General features: G+C 41.1%; 1 protein-coding gene across 8 annotated transcripts in view; it reads left to right on the top strand.

Annotated features, from left to right (window-relative positions):
• Positions 1-15,002, top strand: part of LOC127942625 (uncharacterized) — an 82,496-nt gene extending 67,494 nt beyond the window's left edge. For 2 of the 8 annotated variants that reach the window (XM_052538481.1, XM_052538479.1), the window contains 4 exons: positions 13,528-13,756; positions 13,849-13,974; positions 14,053-14,180; positions 14,422-14,998. In XM_052538481.1, coding sequence (XP_052394441.1) covers positions 13,528-13,756; positions 13,849-13,974; positions 14,053-14,180; positions 14,422-14,532 — 594 coding nt within the window. In that variant the 3' untranslated portion in view covers positions 14,533-14,998. Of the gene's footprint in view, positions 1-13,119; positions 13,319-13,429; positions 13,757-13,848; positions 13,975-14,052; positions 14,181-14,421 lie in introns of those variants that run through there. The other 6 variants (XM_052538478.1, XM_052538480.1, XM_052538485.1 and 3 more) reach the window with 5 other exon arrangements.
• The last annotated feature ends 4,782 nt before the right edge of the window (positions 15,003-19,784 follow it).

Below are 19,784 nucleotides of genomic sequence, written 5' to 3'. Positions count from 1 at the left end.
CATGTGGAGTCCCACAAGGCTCAATTCTTGCATCGCTCTTGTTTAGCCTGTATATGCTTCCAATAAGTAAAATAACCATATTGCCTATCACAGCTATGCTGATGATACCCAGATTTACCTAGCCTTATCTCCAAATGACTACAGCCGCATTGACTCCCTCTGCCAAAGCATTGTTGAAATTAATAGTTGGATGTTCCAGAACTTTCTTCAGTTAAACAAGGAAAAAACTTTAGTCATTGCATTTGGAAACAAATATGAAGTTTTCAAGGTGATTGCATTCCTTGACTCTATGGGACAAACAACTAAAAATCAAGTCAGGAATATTGGTGTGATTCTGGAGACAGACCTTAGTTTCAGTAGTCATGTCAAAGCAGTAACTAAATCAGCATACTATCATTTAAAAAAACATTGCAAGAATTAGATGTTTTGTTTCCAGCCAAGACTTGGAGAAACTTGTTAATGCCTTTATCACCAGCAGGGTAGACTATTGTAATGATCTCCTCACTGGCCTTCCCAATAAAAACATTAGACAGCTGCAGCTCCTCTGACTAGAACCAGAAAATCTGAGCATATCACACCAGTCCTCAGTTCCCTACACTGGCTTCCAGTTACATTAAGGATTGATTTTAAAATACTTTTACTCATCTATAAGTCACTCAATGACCTAGGACCAAAATACATTGCAGATATGTTCACTGAATAAAAACCTATCAGACCACTCAGATCATTAGTACAGTGTATCTGACCCGAATCAGACAAATTAAAGAGTCGATCAGGACTGTGGTTGAAACACGAGCCGAATTCCTTAGAAAGGCAACAGGAGGTCATAAATCATTCCTAGTGCCACAAGTCAAGTAACAAGTAACAAACAAGTTAACCAACCAACCAACCAACTCTTTCACAGAACAGCTTTCTACATTAACACCATTAGAACAATTATTGACAATTTCAATTCGTAGAAGAGATTGTCAAATTTGGGGCAAGTAATGCAATGCCGGACATCACATGTGAACCCATGAGAGTAATAAACAAGATCCTTGGATTGACTTCCCCCCACCTAGCAGAACCAGACTGAAATTCCTAAGGTAAGCCTTTTAACCTCTGGTCTCCACAGAAATTTTTATGTCAGAGAATGGCACAGAAACTGTCTTTTCTAGATATAAATGGACCAAAATGAACTCAAAATGACTTATAAATGAATATCAGTCCATCACTTAACTCTATATTCATTTATATGTAACCCACACATTTGACTATCATGTTTATAATCACTTATTGTGTATGTCTTTTAATAACTATTGAATAGCTTAAGGATTCATATTCATATTTAGTATGTATTAGGGCTGTGAATCTTTGGCAAGGCAGCGATTCGATTAGATTACGATTCATAGGTTTTCGATTCGATTCAAGAACGATTTTTGCAAATTTAGAATGATTAAATTCAATTCGATTCACAATTAAATTTGATTCGATTATAACTTTTCGATTCTGCATTCTTTAAGTGCATTCATGGGATTATTTAAATGCTTCTACTAAATTCTTTAAATGCTTAGTCAGGGGGCAAATTACAGTAGCATTTATGGTTAGAGAACCATAGGTTAGAAAAAAAAACAAGTTTAGTTTAATGATTTAGTTTAAAAATAGTTTAATGATGCGACATGCAGGGGCGGATCTACCGGGGTGGCATGGGGTGGCAAGTGCCACCCTAAAAGAAAGCTTTGCCACCCCTGCTGCCACCCCAGTTGGCAGCAACGAAATTAAAAGTTATGGCCAATTTGAAAATTTACGAGCGCAAATCTCCAATGTCCGACTGCAATGAATGCAGCAGCATGAGAGGACGCCAGAGCGGCAAGAGACTGATTTGTTTGGAAAATTTTCTCAGTGTGCGCAAAGCGAGGGAACCATGAGACACAGGAGGAAAAAGGTAAAAATGGATTATCTATCTATGAAGAAAAATGAAGGTTTAATGAAAGCACAGACTTTGCGACGATAAACAACTAACGTTACAGTGGTGTAACGTTAGTCTACTACGTGATACGTTACCCACTTTTAAAAAACGTGAGGATAAGTAACAAGTTCGTTTTGTGTCAGAACTTTCACACTTTCATTCATAAATTCAGCCGTCTGTGTTTGCAAAGCGGATTGAATCGCGGAATTCAGCTATATAAATGCTATATAAAGCAGAACATCACGGAATTCAGCCATTTTTGAATGAATAAATCAAAAGTACATTTAATCAAATCTCGATATGGACAAGTGTCTGTGAATATTAAAGGTGTTCAGTTCCGTCGCTCCCTACATGCAGAGTACGCAGTCTGCGTAGGGCACCAACTCCCAGAAGGGGCACCATCCCAGTAGCTCAAAAAAAAAAAAATCCTTCCGCCATTCTCCCATCCGTTCTCGCGACCACTCGCACCTCAGGTTTGCAGCTGAATGATTTGCGGCATAATTGATGGATGGACATCTATACCCGGGTAAAGGACATCAGCAATCCGACGCAGAGAAAAGAAAACTAAAGAAAGTATAAAAAAATAAATAAGAAAAAAAAACAGGTATAAAGTTCGAGGGTCTTAAAATTAGGGACCGTCTGTAAAGTTACATGCGGTATTGTTATACACTTTTCTAACTTCAGTAGCATTTGAGGAGAATGACTTACAGTCACAAAAACAACTGTAATTGTTCATTTAGGTCTCAGCTATAATGCAAAATTTAATTGAATGTTTGATATTTATTAAAATAAACTGTAAATCATATGTAAGTTATGCTACTTTTTCACATGGACTCAAACGCAAATTTGGTTTAGTTAAAATCCATTTAGGTGTCAGCTACAATGAACACCTTATAAATTTTTTTAATTGTTCATTTAGTTCTCAGCTATAATGCACAATTTAATTGAATGTTTGATATTTATTAAAATAAACTGTAAATCATATGTAAATTATGCTACTTTTTCACATGGACTCAAACGCAAATTTGGTTTAGTTAAAATTCATTTAGGTGTCAGCTACAATGAACACCTTATACATTTTTTATATATATTAAAATAAATTGTAAATCATTTAGGTAAAAACAAGGTCAGTTTATCACTTTCAGGCACATTCCTGTTAAAATACGTAATGTAGGCAAATACAAAATAAACAATTTATCTACATGTTATTACAAATGCCTGCAAAGGGAGCCAAATGCCATGTAATTGCTGCTGTTTAGACTTACATGACAATCAAAATCTTGTTTAGGCTACTGACCAAACATTTAATTCAAATATTCACTTAATCTTTAATTTTTGGCCACCTTGTTGCTATAGATGACACAGGCTTTATAATTTCTTCAACAAAAAAAGTGCATATCACAACCCTTACAAAAATAAACCATGGTTTTATCATAGTAAATGATAATTTAATGCTTAATTTCCTTTTGCATGATATCTGAATGCTTGAGACTATAAAATAAATTAGAGTCATAATAACGTTATAGCCATAGGTAAATGACGAGAGCTACAATTCTCATTTGTAAATAATATAATTTATTCATTTAGTTTTTTATTTGATAGTAGGCGTTATGTTAAAGGAATATCACACAAGTTTTCATAGTTAGAGTTTTAATTTAAACTTGCCAAATCAATAACACCAAATTTTGCAAAAACTATTTCTAAAGGTACATTTGTATTTGTGCCTATAATGTTTATTTATTTATTATTATTGTCAGCTAATAAAACCTATGCTTCAGGGACTATATTCTTATAACATCTAAGGCTAAATGTATTACTTGACTGGTTGAGTAAGATGATGATTAACACTAAGCAGTAGAAAATCAGTCTCCCCAGCTCCCCAGCTGTAAATGTCACTGGCTGTTAAAGTCTTGTGTTTCTTATAATGTATGTAGCCTATATAATAATAATAATAATAATAATAATAATAATAATTATTATTATTATTATTATTATTTTTATTTTATTTTTTTACAAGGAATTATCTTCTTTTTTAATTACTTTTAATTAGCTCTAATAAATCAAATACACTGCTGGACAATAATCAATCATTTGTAATCGATATTTTTTTCCAATTAGCACTGCATCATTCATAAATTGTTTGTGTTTTTTTGTTTGTTTGTTTCATCAGTTCATTCTGCTTTTATTTAGTTTAGCTGCAGATATAGCCTGGCACGTCTATGAGAGCGAGATCGCTTCTCTTTCAGTGTGAAAACGTCTTCATCTCTATTTAACTTTTCCTCTCCATCAGCGAATGATTCTGAGAGAAAACGCGCCAGATGTCTGTTTGCTAATGAAACAAACGCTACTTTCATACATCTGATTATCAGATAAATCTCACACTCTTATTTCAAGGTCGTTGTTAATGCTGTGGTTAATTTTAAAAGTTTCCTTCGTATATTCGGTTCATCCGCATTGTTTAAAAACATTTATCATTCAATGGATCTGTGCGTATGATTTAGACACTTACATTTCTGCTCCGTCCATGCAATAAATACAGCTGTCGACGGCTCCGGTAACTCCGTCGGTAAAATGCAGAGAGCCATTGACAAACTACAGAAAAGTAAAACTATTTCACGTTAGCATTACTGGCCACGAGTCCTATAGATCACACGTCAGCTGCGTCAGAGACGAACGGAGCGTGAGCGCAATCCTGTGACAGTCTCAGGTGGCAAACAGTGAAGCGTGTGAAGGACAGATAAGAGGCACAATTCACAAACACTCTTCAAGGTCTCCATTAATTCGTGCGTGTAGCAATTTAATGTGTATACATTTTGAAAGCATTGAATCGCTATAGAAATCGCGATTCATTCGATTCTTAGCATTTTGAATCGATTACTGTCCAAGATCGGCGATTCACGATTCAAAAATCATGTTTCAAGATCGATGCATATGAATCGACAGGGTTTGTAATCAATGCATCGAGAAAACGATTGAATCGTTACACCCCTAGTATGTATGTGTTTGAATCTACTTGCTTGAAATGTATCTGACCATCAGTTATTTGTCAAATGTATCATATTCTTGTTATAGGAATCATGTCCAAAATTATACCCTGCAAGAGCGGGAAAATTCGGACCAGGTGCTTGATAAGATAACATATGATTTATGATACCCTGAGCAAAGACGATATCTGATTGGTCAAGACAACATTTGAGGTGTGGCCAACAGGCCAGTTTAAATACTCAGGACACCATAAAATTCTGCTTGCTTCTGCTATTAGTCATGCCTGCTTTTAGCTTGTAGCTTTGCTTCCTAGCATTTGATTTTAGCCATGCTTTTAGTCTTCACTGTTCTTTGAGCACGGTTCCAGCGTGCATTGGCCTTAAAATTGTTTACAATTTATAAAGATATCCAAAATAAATTTTTAGATATCTGCAATTCATTTATGACTAGTCAAATTACAGTTGTAGATATCTAGAATTGGAGTTTTGACTAGGCAAAGCATATTCAAACATTGAATTGGAATTATGACTAGTCAAAACTCATTTAAAGATATCTGCAATCTAATTATTAATATCCCAATGAGACTTTTGACTACAAAGAACTGTAGCTGTTTTTCCTGCATAAGTGAAAGTTTAACCGAGTGAATGCAGTATCAAGTCATGTTGTATGTTAGTGTGAAAGTTGGCCTGTGAACCATGTGTGCTGATATTTCTTCTTTATGTTCAGCTGTTGACAGTAGAATGCTGATCAAATATGCACTACATTGAATACAACATATGATTACTGTGTTTTTCAACTTATGCATGTATATTTATGAATTGGTTTTATGATTTCTTTGTTAGAGGTGTTCAACCTAATTGAAAATATAAAATGCTGGAATGTGGGTGATTTAAAGATCTATCTTTTATGAGTTTGGTTAGTGTCAATATATATATATATATATATATATATATATATATATATATATATATATATATATATATATATATATATATATATATATATATATAGTGACGAGCACTCCCAGAGGAATCAGCGTCGCCCTGGCAACCAAAAGAAAACAACTGCACGTCCTCGTCACCAGCTGATCGGTCACAGCTGCTCCCCATCAGCCTGCACACTCTTAAGGAGCACACGCTGCACTCAAATGACGGTCTCGAACCGAATGCAACGCTGGTCTAACCCCTGTCTCACCTCTTCACAGAAAGCAGCAAGTGACCGACAGCCCACTCACTTTGGAGCACGTCAGGACACACACTTTCACCTTAACTGGCACCGAAGAGCACGGAGAGCTCACGGGAAGCACCTGCCACCAGAAAGCTAACTCCTAATTTTTTTCCCTCTTTCCCTGTTTGTGTCACCAGCACCACGGAAGGCGGCGTGCGCGTCCCCGCAATGGAGGACGTCTTCCAACGCCTCGCTGAAGTAAGCATCCGCCAGCAGCAAATAGCGGAACACCTCGCCACTCACCTGGGCAGGACGGAGGATGAACTTGCCGCCGTCCGGGCTGCTGCAGCCCAGCGCGTTCCGCTACCTTTTTTTCAAGGTCTTTTTATTTATTTTATTTTATGTAAAATCATTTTCTAACTGTTTTAAATTCATTTTAAATCAGTACACTTTTTAATAATTTTACAAGTTTTTTAAAATTGCTTTTATTCTGGTTGTTGTTGTTTTTCTTCATTATTATTTTACTTTCTTTTATGTAAAGCACTTTGAATTACCATTGTGTACAGAATGTGCTATATAAATAAACTTGCCTTGCCTACCTAAGCCTCGGGCACAAGCCACCCGCCTGTTACCCAAGATGACAGCCCGATGACGATGTGGAGGCCTTCCTTCAGGTCTTCGAAAACACTGCCCACCGCAAGGGATTGCCCGAGGATGAGTGGGCAAGTGCGCTGGCACCCCTCCTCACTGGTGAAGCACAGAGGGCTTACTTCTCGCTCCCCCTGACGACTGCCGACAGTTATGCCGAAGTTAAGCGAGAGATCCTGGCGAGGCTGGACCTCTCCCCTGTGTGCGCCGCCCAGAAGTTCCACAAATAGGAATACAAGCCCCGGGTGCCAGCCCGTGCCCAGGCAGCCGAGCTCAGCCGCATCACCCAGCACTGGTTGTTGGAAGGAGACCCCACCTCAACACAGGTAGCGGAACGAGTGGTGGTCGATCGCCTCCTGCACACACTACCTCACGCCCACCGACAGGCCATCCGCATGAGGAACCCAAGTGACGTCCGGGAACTAGTGGAGGCGATTGAGCTGGCGGATGCTGTCCATCACAGCGGGGCAGGGGACCGGCTGCCGCCATTCTCCCGGAGGGTGATCCAGGAGCGACGTCCACTTGAAGGTACCGCGCGACCAGTCAGCAGGCCGACGGTTGCCCCACCGTGAGATGAGCCCATGCCAAGCGCAGATCCACCATCGCCTCCGCGAGCCTGGCTGGCAGGCTGCATCGTCCACCAGCGAGTACCGGCGGGAGCCCCCGAAGCAGAGGTGAAGGTGGATGGAAGACGGTTCCGGGCCCTGTTGGACTAAGGCAGTGTGGCCCCCCTCATCCAGTCGCGGCTGTGCGCCCCTCGAAGCGGCCGGAGAAACTTCCTAACGATTACCTGTGTGCACGGAGACACTCGCCATGTACCGGCCCGTGAGATGGTCATTTCGTCCCCCCAAGGCACCTGGCCGGTGGAGGTAGGCCTGGTGAAGGACCTGCCAGTGGCCGTACTGCTTGGAAGGGGAACCGTCGAAGACCAAGAAGGCCGCCTGGACCCCGCCACCGACCGGCCCTGCTCGTCTCCGACAGTGGGAGAGAAGGTAAGGCCCCCTCCCAATCTACTAATCTGTTCTATGATGTGTACCAACAGGCCGCTGGAGGGGGCTCTTTCGCCAAGGAACAGCGGGAGGATGACCGACTCAAGCACTGTTGGAATCAGGTGCGAGTAATAGATGGAGAGGATGTCCTCCCCCGGCCCCACCCTCTCCCACATTTTGTTGTAGAGAATGGCCTGCTGTATTGTGTCGCCCAGCGGAGGGGGGAGGAGAAAAAGTTACTAGTCGTGCCTCGAGCCAAGACCGAGACCATCCTAGAACTGACCCATTCCCACCCCATGGCAGGACACCTCGCCACAGACAACATCGCTCAACGCATCCGCGACCGCTTCCACTGGCCGGGCCTGGAGGCCGAAGTAAAGCGGTTCTGCCAAGCCTGCCCGACTTGTCAGGCCACGTCGCCCAGCACTCCTCCCCCCAGCCCGCTCATCCCGCTGCCTATCATTGAGGTGCCCTTCGAGCGGATTGGAATGGACATAGTGGGGCCGTTGCCAAAGTCTGCCCGAGGGCATGAGCACATCCTGGTCATCGTCAACTATGCCACCTGGTACACTGAAGCAGTCCCCCTGCGGAAGGCCACTGCGGAGTCCATCGCCCAGGAGCTGTTTCTGCTGGCCAGCCGAGTCGGCCTCCCCTCGGAGATCTTGACTGACTAGGGAACCCCCTTCATGTCCCGGCTTATGGCAGACCTCTGCCGGCTGCTGCGGGTGAAGCAGTTGAGGACCACAGTCTATCACCCCCAAACCGATGGGCTCGTAGAGAGATTTAACCAGACCCTCAAGCAAATGCTCAGACGCATAGCGGCGGAGGACAAGCGGGATTGGGACCTCATGATCCCCTACGTGCTCTTTGGGATCCACGGAGTTACCCAGGCCTCAACTGGCTTCACCCCCATCGAGCTCCTGTTTGGCCGTCAACCTCGGGGCCTCTTGGACATGGCCTGGGAAGCGTGGGAACAGCAGCCGGCCCCTCGATCGACTGGGTGATGCCGTTATTCCGGGAACACCTCACCAGGGCCCAGCAGGCACAGCATTACAACCGGGCAGCCCAACAACGGGAGTTCCAACCGGGAGACCACGTCATGGTCCTGGTCCCCAGCTCCGCTTGCAAATTTCTGCCCTCTCTGAGGCCAAGTACCTGGGCTACCAATTCGGCTGAGGACTCATCCGGCCGCAAGACAAGAAAGTCGAAGCCATCCGCGCCGCCCCAAGACCCCAGACAAAGACCCAGGTACGAGCCTTCTTGGGGTTGGCGGGTTATTACCGATGTTTTATCCCCAACTTCTCCTCTTTAGCCGCCCCCCTGACAGACCTGACCAGGAAGGGGCAGCCTGAGAAAATATGTTGGACCCCGTCGGCGGAAGAGGCCTTCACCCAGGTTAAAGCAGCACTCACGTCCTCGCCGGTACTCCGCGCCCCGGACTTTAGCTGCCCCTTCCTGCTGGAGACGGATGCCTCCGACATGGGACTGGGTGCGACCCTCTCCCAGATTCAAGAAAGTGAGGAGCATCCTATCATTTACATCAGCAGGAAGCTGTCCCTTGCCGAGAGGAAGTACGCCGCCGTGGAGAAGGAAGCCCTGACCATCAGGTGGGCAGTCCTGGAGCTCCAGTACTACCTCCTGGGCCGCAAGTTCACCCTGGTAACCGACCATGCGCCCCTGCAGTGGATGGCCCGCGCCAAGGACTACAACGCCAGGGTGACTCACTGGTTCCTAGCGCTCCAGGACTTCCACTTTGAAGTTTGCCATCGAGCCGGGGCCGCCAACACGAATGCCGTTGGCCTCTCCCGGATCTGGACCGCTTACGCAGGTCTGTCAGGGGTCATTCCCCACCCTCCCCTAATTCCACCCCTACTCTCTACATGTCTTCACAGGACCAGAACGGCCCAGAGGAATCAGCGTCTATATATATATATATATATATATATATATATATATATTTTTTTTTTTTTATGGACCGTTGATACACCTGATGTGATATTAATTGTTACTATTTTCTTTATATTCTTTATTATTGTAAATGTACATTTGTGAGCTCTAGCTTGAGTCCGCAGGAGGTCTGAGCAGAGCGAGCTGTTGACAGGAGAAGACTGATCAAATATGCACTTCATTGAAAGCAACAAATGATTACTGTGTTTTTCAACTCATGCAGATAAAGAACCTCTGAACCAGCCATTGGACTCCGGGTTTTTTTTATTACACAACGCAAAGTCATAGGGTTTTTTTTTTTTCTCTTGTACATATGGTTTGTTTCTATGTTTTGGGGTTAAGGGAGTTAGGGAAGGTACACTGTATTTTTCTTTTGATGTGGTTTTTCATTCTTTTGGGTAATATAAAGGGGTTTCAGTTTAGCCATATTTGTTTATTTTGGCTTGGTCCACTTCTGAAGTTGATCCCTTGAAGTGGATTTCTTAGCTTTTTTTTGTAAATAAACATATTTACTGTTTGGCATTAACTGATGCAAGTGAGCATCCTTGATTTGTTTCAACTGACCCAGATGGTCATAACAGAGGGTAAAATATGTGCTTACTGGCACATGAACATGCAGTCCAGAGAAAACCTGTAACAATTACTGAAATGGTCATTCAGATGGCATTCACAATTATAGAGAATCTGTTGATTATTACATCAACCCACATTTAAGTATAATAGCGGTCTCATCCAATTGGGGCTTAACTGTGCAAAATCAGGACATACCAGTTAACCTTAAGTCAAATGTGGAAATAACAGGGTCATGCAAAGTGAAGTTCATCAAAGAAAACTTTGTACTGGCTGGTCAATACCTTAAAACTACCACTGGTCCATGGCAATTACATAATAGGTAGGTTTGCTCATGATGTGGAAATCTTCTCCGGTTCATTTGAAAGCGACACTACCACAGTTTTTTTCTTTAAGTTTAATACTGTAAAGCTGCTTGATTTACCCTTAGATGCTGTTGACATTGCTGAAATAAAAAAAATAAAAAATAAAGTTCCCTTTATTTAAATGGCATGAGGTTGTCAACACTTGGTAGCTTTACAAGTAAAATAAAAAAATAACTGGATTGATATCTGGTTGCCACATTGCTGCTGCTACTGTGTGGGAGACAAGGAGTGAAGAGACATCTGAGAATACAGAAACAACATACTTTATTAACACACATGTAGCACAGGAACCTAAGGACGTTTAACACTAGATGCTGGACAAAGGAAAACAGGGGGCATAAATAATACGACTGTGGGACTGTGTAAAGCATTGTGTTAGCATCGCAAAAGGTCATGAGTTCAATTTCCAGGGGACACACCTAATGGTAAAAAAAAAAAAAAAATGTAAATGCAAACATGGAGGAAGGTAAGAGGCAGCAAAACAAACAAAAAACAGTCCATGGGTGTGACAGTTGTATGTAAGTGTGAAAAAAAAAGTCACACTCAGACCACAGAATTCAACAAAATGAAACCACAACTCATATACACCTTCACAATGCAGAATGATTAGACATGCACACACACCCACCACCCACAAACAATGCCACCTCCAGGAAAATCACTCATAGAAGTCATTGAGAAACTATATAATGTAGATTATTTGTTACAGAATTTGTCACAAAATGTCAGTTATAATGGAGACAACACAAAAACTGAAGGGGTGACACCAAAGCACATCCATGGTGGAGGAAAAACCCACACAACTCCCCAACCCACCCCCCAACACCCATAAAACCCACTCGAGTGGCTCTCTTTTACAGACTATAAGCATAGACTAATACTATGAAAATTTATCAGAATTTTTTGTAAATTTCCTAATTAATGGTTAATAAATGGTTTATGGTTTATGTAGTGCTGTTACAAATTTATGTGACATAAATCAAAATGGCAGACAATAAGTTAAGCCAATTATGGGAAAATTGGTTTTGATATTCTCGGCATGATTCAAGGAATCTATCAATATCAGTCTAATTGCAATAGGCTAATTTAAGCAAAAGTTCTTAGCATTTTTAGAAATTTCATTATAACTATAATTTGTGTTTTTTAGTTGAAACATTCAGAAGTTATAAACAAAAATATTAGTTTTTTATATCTCCTGACCACTAGGTGGCACTGTGCCAAGACACAGCAGGTAGCCTCAGGTTATGCTTGTTAGGACACACACCAAGTTTGGTCTCAATATGCCAAACCATTGCAGAGATATAGCCTCTTATTCGAGAACTGTTGGACGAATCAACTTGAATTTCATAACTTTTTGCCAGCATGGTCTAAAGATGATATGAGCCAATTTTGGAGAAAATCAGACAAACTGTCTAGGATGAGTTTGAAATAGTAGGTTTTATGAACAATTAAAAAAACATTGCATTTTAATATCCAATTGACGCAACATGAGCCAAGGGTTCAGAGGAAAAAATAATTTTTGGACAAGTGGTGGCACTAGAGAGTTTAAGATGGAGACTCCAAATTTGCTATGGTTGATAATGAGACTGTCCTCTATCTATGTGCTAAATTTCACAACTTTCCCGCAAATGGTTAGATCCCCTGCCATGGACGCATTGGAGGAACAAACGCAAGAAGAACCTTTGGTGCTGGCCCCTAATAATAATGCTAACTAAAAGAGAACAAATGCTAAATTTTCCTTTTCAAAGCTTTGTTGTCCTCTGAAGGCCATTCCTGATTTCTCACAGTAGCCTCACAATCTTGTTGAGAAGGGGTGACAAACGATCCAACTAATCAAGTCATTTAAGCTTATTTGAAAACATGGTTATATGTGTTAGAGCAGTGTTGGAACAAAACTCTGCATGGCTCCGGCAGGAATTGATTTTGACACCCTTGTAGTAAAGTTTGCTTAATAGTCATTTTTGAGGCCAGGAACCTTTTTAAGGGGTATTCTGCTTCAGAATGCGTGTGTGTTCTAAATGAACATCTTTTTATGTATGTTTCTAATTGTTTTCACAATTAGTTTGAGATTAATCAATAATTGGTAGACCCCCTAGACCCTACTGTAGGTGTCAACTTTAGATACAATACTAGAAAAAAAAAAAAAAAAAAAAAAACAGTTCATTTACTGTGAAAATAAACAAGGTTTGTGCCAACCACAATGAGTACTGGCTGCAGACAGCATTAAACCCATCAGCATTCAACAGACAGAAACCAAACACACACACACAACACACACACACTGCGCAGAAAATGTTAAACTAAAGATTCAGCTTTCCTATTCAGCTTCTGTCATGTTTACAATTTAGCATACTTATGTATATATGCAGTTAATTGTATTTCCTATTTCAAAGTTAGATTTTTTTATACTATTGTACTATAAACTTGGGTTTCCACTACATGTTCGGTGTAAAACCAGTTGAGAAGAATTAATGTATAACTAGCACACAACCATGAAAGAATAGCTCAAAGCAGACTGAAAGCTAATTTAATTGCAAAGTAACTACAAAATGTGGGCAGTGCAAACCTGAGTTCAACTTCCTCTTGATGTGGCTGAATTCCCCGCTTGAAACCTCTGGGGTAAAGGTTCCTCTCAAACAGCAGAAATTTACACTGCATCATGTTGAAGTGCATCATGAAGATCATGCAGCTTCATCTATGTGAGTTATATTTCATAAATGTGTTTGTATGAGCTTTTAAACTACATTGATTTCTGATGTTTAACAGTGCTGTGTTAAATATTGTACATGTGTGTGTGTTTTATTTCACAGTTCTGCTCATATGGTGTCAAGCAGCAGAGACTTTAACAGATCAACTCACAGATTTGGGTCTAAATGTGTCTATAAACTGTGATTTTGATGAACAGGAGGTTAACTGGTTATTACTGAAACTACCAGATCCTCCAGTGATGATATTACTCTCTTCTACAACTTCAGCTACTTTTTACTACGATAAAACATTTAAACACAAATATTCAGTGCAGGGTAAACATCATCTGTTCATAAATAATGTCACTCTTGATGATTTAGGACTTTATTACTGTGTGACCTCAAGTCCACCTCCAAAATACAACAACGGCACCAGACTGTACATCACTGGTGAGTGACCATTCACTGAAATTAAACACTAAATCATTTGATAGACACAAAATATTCAATATTAATTTTAAACCATTTCAATGATTGCACAGAACTAACTCTAAATCTAGAGAACAAGAATCATACAGTGGTGAAGTATATTGATCAGAATCAGACACAATGGCATATTTTCCTCATCTCTGCTGGCATCAACGCTCTTCTGATCTTTGTGATCATAGGTGAGTTATTTGAAATGTGTTTTCTGTCTCTAAAAATTAGAACACCTGGATTTAATCTGGATTCACTGTCCTTCTAAGCACTAGTAAAGATGTTTGCTCTTGGAAGCAAGAGAACCAGAGACAACTCAAAACAATCTCAAGATGCACACCTACAACAGCCTCAAGCTATGGATCTTGAAGAACCACAGAACTCAAGCCAAGCACAGGTAAAACAATTAAAATTGAAACAATCAAAATAAGAGAAAAAAATATATGTACCCTTTAAAGTGATAGTTACCCCGGAATGAATATTCACTCATCATTTATTCACCCTCATGTTGTTTCATACCTGTCTCTATTAATTCCATGGAACTCAAAATAATATATTTTTGGAGAAAATTGTGATACAGAAAACTATCACATCTGCATTAAAATTAAATGGTACTAATTTATTTTTATTTTTTTCAGGACACAGTGGCAGACTTTTCCACACCATGTAAAAAGTTTCAGCCCCGCCAAATAAATGAGACATATGCACTTCTAGAGCTGCCAGAATCAACAACAGATAATAACCTCTGACCCTTTTATTTATTTTTTCTCATTATATTTGAAAACAAATCAGATATTGCATAACCATACACATGTAGATCTCTTGAATTAACATATTAAGCTCATTAGATGTTTTTGACCCAAAGAGTTGTTTCATTCAGTATTGTATCTACTTTGATGTGACATAGTAAACTGACATGACTTTTATTTTTATTTTTTGAGCTTGAAAAATGATCAATTGCATTGGCAGAAATACTGCTCAATACTGTAATGTTGATAAGTTTTTATTTGATTTGTGCTTTAAAAAAAATGTTGAGCTTATCACAATTGTTGTAGATTTAAGCTGTAAGCCAAACAACAGAACAAGCTCAAAATGTATTTATTTATGATAACTTATTAGTATTCTTGATGGTGATTCAGTGTTCAGATGTCTTTGTATATTGATCATTAAACTTATTTCCTACATAGCTGTGCTCCTTTATTGTTTCTCATTACTTTAAATTCTCTTCTACTTTTGTAATATTCTAATTTCAGTTCCATTTTTTTTTTTGTAAGGAATCTTATGAGTAGGATAACGAACGGCCAGTTTGATTGTACATGATCCCTTTTGTAATATACGTTTCAGTATATGAAATGTGTCTGTGTGTGTCTGTGTGTGTGTGTGTGTGTGTGTGTGTGTGTGTGTGCGCGCTCTTGTTTTTGTGACATATCAGGACACAACTCTGTATAATGACATGGGTATGACACAGGTATCACAAGGAGAGGGTAAATTATGAGGACATAACCCATGTCCCCAAGTTTCCTGTGAGGGTTATGGTTAGGTGTAGGGTTGGTGTAGGGCCATAGAATATACAGTTTGTACAGTATAAAAACCATTACGCCTATGGGATGTCCCCACTTTTCACAAAAACAAACGTGTGTGTGTGAGACACAAGGCATGTTCATGCGCAACATACACATACTGTTGCTTTTGTTCATTAAAGCTGTTACAAAACATATTGTGCGCTCATTGTTTACCTCTGAAATGAAATGTCAACATTTTGCCATCATCATTTTGTTCCAAGCTCGAATGAACAATGCAAACAGCCTTCTAACTTTGTATTTTGGTCTCTGCAGCACTTAGCTCAACCTGTGGCTTTAACACCTCTTTAGAGTTGTTGACTTCATATGAAGTACACATGTAAGGTGTTTAGAGATGGAAAATGTTTTATCACATGTAACAAGAAAAGAAGCACAACGTCTCAACTTTTTGAAAAGAGGGGGTGTAAACTGAGATGTCTTTATTATTATTTATTTAATTTATTCTACAACATGTTCTCACAGTTTTCTTAATAATCTCAAAAGAAAGAGTTTGTTTAATTGTTAAAATAGCTTTGTGCATTGAGAGAAAAAGTTGAAATGTGTTTTTATTCACATTTAGCCATTATAACACAGTTTACATATGTATTCTAGGACCTAATTTTTTTACTGAGCAATTTTTTTATTACCAGGTAGCAAGTGCTGATATAGAAATATAAAAAACTGACTATATGTTTTTATTTTTATTTTTTTTAATGTAAGTTACTCAGTTCATTTAAAGAACAATTCTCACTTCTCCCACATGATTACTTAATCAGCAGTTATAAGTTTTAGGGGATTAAAAACTATAAGCAACAATGCATGAATGTTATTTTAAAGAAATACATTTCCTGTCTGCATGAATGTTTTAAGACTAACATTACTAGAGCTTTACAATTAGACATTATAAATCAAATAAAAATTGGAGTACATGGGTACAATATACATTTAATGTTTAGAGTATGAATAATAATTATATAATTTTTGCTAAATTATTCAGGTGAAGTAGTGGAAAACTGTGTTATATCATGTCTTACCTGTTTTTTTTTTTTTTTTTTTTTTTTTTTTTTTTTTAGTGGCAGCCAGTTTGAACCAATCACAGTTTGTGATTAATGGATTAGTACTTTTTTAAGTGTTTTTAAAGAGACTGGTTAAGATGATCACCATGTCAGATTACAGGATAGGTGAAGAGCTCAGAGACAGCTTCATTGGCAGTGACAGAGGAAGCAGACACTCAGAGACGGCCTTCTTGACCGAAACAAACAAGCAAAGAGGTCAAGGACGACCTCCATGGCTGAGACAAAGCAAACAGAGAGTTCAACAGTGACTTCAAAGGTTGACACAGGTCTGGTACCTACACAGGACTGAGCTCTGGGGCTTGAGTGACCTCGGGTACAGATTCACGTACTAGAGCGGCCTCTAGAGTGGATTTATGGAATGGAGCAGAGTCTGGAGTAGATTTATGGAATGGAGTGGGGTCTGGAGTGGATTTATGGAATGGAGCGGGGACTGGAGTGAATTTATGGAATGAAGCGGGCTCTGGAGTGGATTTATGGAATGGAGCAGGCTGAGCAGGGGACTTATGGACTCGAGTGAGCTCTGAAGCAGATTTGTGAACTGGAATGGAACCCATCACCTCAGAAGTGTGTATGGCCCAGGCACACAAATTGGTGACTGCCATTATTGCCACTCTGGACCCCTCACATCCAGCACACTTCCTCTGTGAACTGTTGCCATCTGGTCGATGCTACAGAGCTCTTAGCACCAGAATGGCCAGACACAGGAACAGTTTCTTCCTCCAGGCAATCCATCTCATGAACACTTGACAATAACTGTCGAACACACAACACTATTTATGCATTTATACACATATTGATCTAACACACATACTTAGTCTACACTTCAAATTTGCACATAAGTGCGCATAGAGAGGCGGGGACCCTCTCTAACCACTATAGTGGACAAAAGTTTGTTACATTTTGATTGGATCTTGGTGGATTATCATAAGCAAACTGTCCAATCCCATCAGATGAAGATGCCAGGACAATAACCAGATGTTACGTTTATGAACTTTCTGTTCCCTTATTTGGTCACCTTCCTCGTTTTGGTTAATTGATTCTTCCCCACCTGTCTCCAGTTCCCTCATTATCTTCTGTGTGCTTAAATACCCCGTCTGTTTAGTTCTTCTTGGTCCATGATGTGCATGTTAACAAGTGATAGTATTGTGAATGTCTATTGTAACCTATTGTGAAGTTAACGTGGTGTTGTGTATAGTCTGTATTCTCCGTCGTCATCCAGTAAACTCCTCATTTTGATCACCATCCTCCTCAAGCTTTTTAGTTTTTCGTTTAGCACACACACCATTTTGTGACAGAATCACAGACCAAACAGTATAGTTTAGTTAGCGGCATTTTTTTCTGAATTTCCTGTATCTAATGTATTTTCCCCCAGCCTCCCTCTCCCACCTCCTCCTAGACCGGCCAGTTCCCCTGCTCCACTTCCACTGGTTCCGTCCAGCCCTGATCCTCCTGTGTTTCCTCACATCATTCCTCTCTCTCCTCCTAGACCAGCCAGTTCCTCGACATCATCTCTGCTGGTGCCAGTCAGTCCCGCAGCTCATCCTCAGTCCGCGCCATCTGGGCGCGATGGTTCGCCGCTGGACTGCCAGTCTCCAGCTCAGCCTTGGCGTGTTAAGGCCCTGTCTTCGCCTCCAGCCTCTGAGCCCTGGACTCCTCCTCGGTCCTTCGACCCAGCGGCTCCGCCTTGGCTCTTAGTTCCCTTGTCTCCACCATGGCCTGGCATCCCACCTGCTCCACCGGGCTCCCTCGTCCCTCCGGCTCCACCTTGGTCAGTCGTCGACCATCCGCCGCCTCGGGACTCCATTCTTCTGGTTTCACCTCGTCACTCCATCCCTCCGGCTCTGTCAGGCTCCTCCTTCCCTCTGGTTCCACCTCCATCCTCGGTCACTCCGGCTCCATAGCGGTTTTCCAGGACCCCGCTTCCGCCTTGGTTGCCTGAGCCTTCTGCTCCACCTTGGCCCACCCTGGCTCTGCGGCTGCGCTGCTCCATCTTGGGCTCCTAACCCATCGGTGCAGTCTCCGCCTGTCGGCCCCCTGGTATCGTCGGCTTATTCTCCACCATGGCTCCTCCCGTCATCGACTTCACCCCGGATCTCTGTCCTGGCTGGTCTCTGGAGGACCATCTGGTTCCTCCTGGTCCGGGCTCCTCCCTGGCTCCTCCCTCCACCCACTCCGCCCTGGTCCCTACCTGCTCCTTACCTGCTCCTCGTCCGCCTCCAGAACCCCCACCCTCCCTCTGCTGGTATTCCTCATGCGGTGCGAGGATGCACCTTTCCGGGAGGGGGGAACTGTTATGTTTATGAACTTTCTGTTCCCTTATTTGGTCACCTTCCTCGTTTTGGTTAATTGATTATTCCCCACCTGTCTCCAGTTCCCTCATTATCTTCTGTGTGCTTAAATACCCTGTCTGTTTAGTTCTTCTTGGTCCGTGACTGTATGTACATGTTAACAAGTGATAGTATTGTGAATGTCTATTGTAACCTATTGTGAAGTTAACATGGTGTTGTGTATAGTCTGTATTCTCCGTCGTCATCCAGTAAAATGTCATCCTCCTCAAGCTTTTTAGTCTTTCGTTTAGCACACACACCATATTGTAACACCAGACACCTCTTAGAGGACAATAAGAAGATTTGTAGTACAAAGTCCAGGAAGGACAGGACTTGCAGTTTCTGCCTTTCACCCACCAACAGACTGATTTCACAGGTTTTGGCCTGTGACTGCAATAAAAATTCCTTAGGACCTCTGGACATAGCAGCAATGGGTGAAACAAAGTGGGATCACAGAGATCCATCCATAACTATGTTCTCAAACCTCAAACTGATGCAAACTACAACACACACATCTTATAATTAATCAGATAAATAAGTATTCTCAGTGACAGCAACGTGTAGTTCAACATCTTACAAAAACTCAGCTGTTAATGGACCAATGAATGCATGCATGACAGTTCAATCTTTTCCCATCATGTCTGGACTTATTTGGAATGTGTTTGTAATATTTCCAAAGGTATTAAGGTTTCGGTTTGGTTAGTGAGAAATACACAGGTAAAACTTTAGTCACAATTTTCTGAATGTGTGTTTGGACTACGAAAATAAGTTCCACAGGAGGAAAAAAGGGTGGGCCACACTTGTGTCCCGCCACTATGATGGAAACAGCCAACAACAGTCTTGAATTTTAGAGGCACCAGATTGCAATCCCTTTCTCATTAGAAAGGGATAAAGGTACTTTCCCAAAAGACACTCTTAGTTTTTAGTGCTGTCTGGTAGAGACACTAACAGAGCAATTTCAGAGTCTCCTGCCTGCAAGGGTAAGACACTTACAGATAGACGCTCTGAGTTGGAGCTCTGCATGGGTGAGACGAAAGCA

The sequence above is a fragment of the Carassius gibelio genome, chromosome A22 (genome assembly GCF_023724105.1).
Source record: "Carassius gibelio isolate Cgi1373 ecotype wild population from Czech Republic chromosome A22, carGib1.2-hapl.c, whole genome shotgun sequence".
Taxonomy (NCBI): Eukaryota; Metazoa; Chordata; class Actinopteri; order Cypriniformes; family Cyprinidae; genus Carassius; species Carassius gibelio.
The sequence above is the reverse complement of the archived record's forward strand: the minus strand, read 5'-3'. Positions and strand labels throughout refer to the sequence as shown.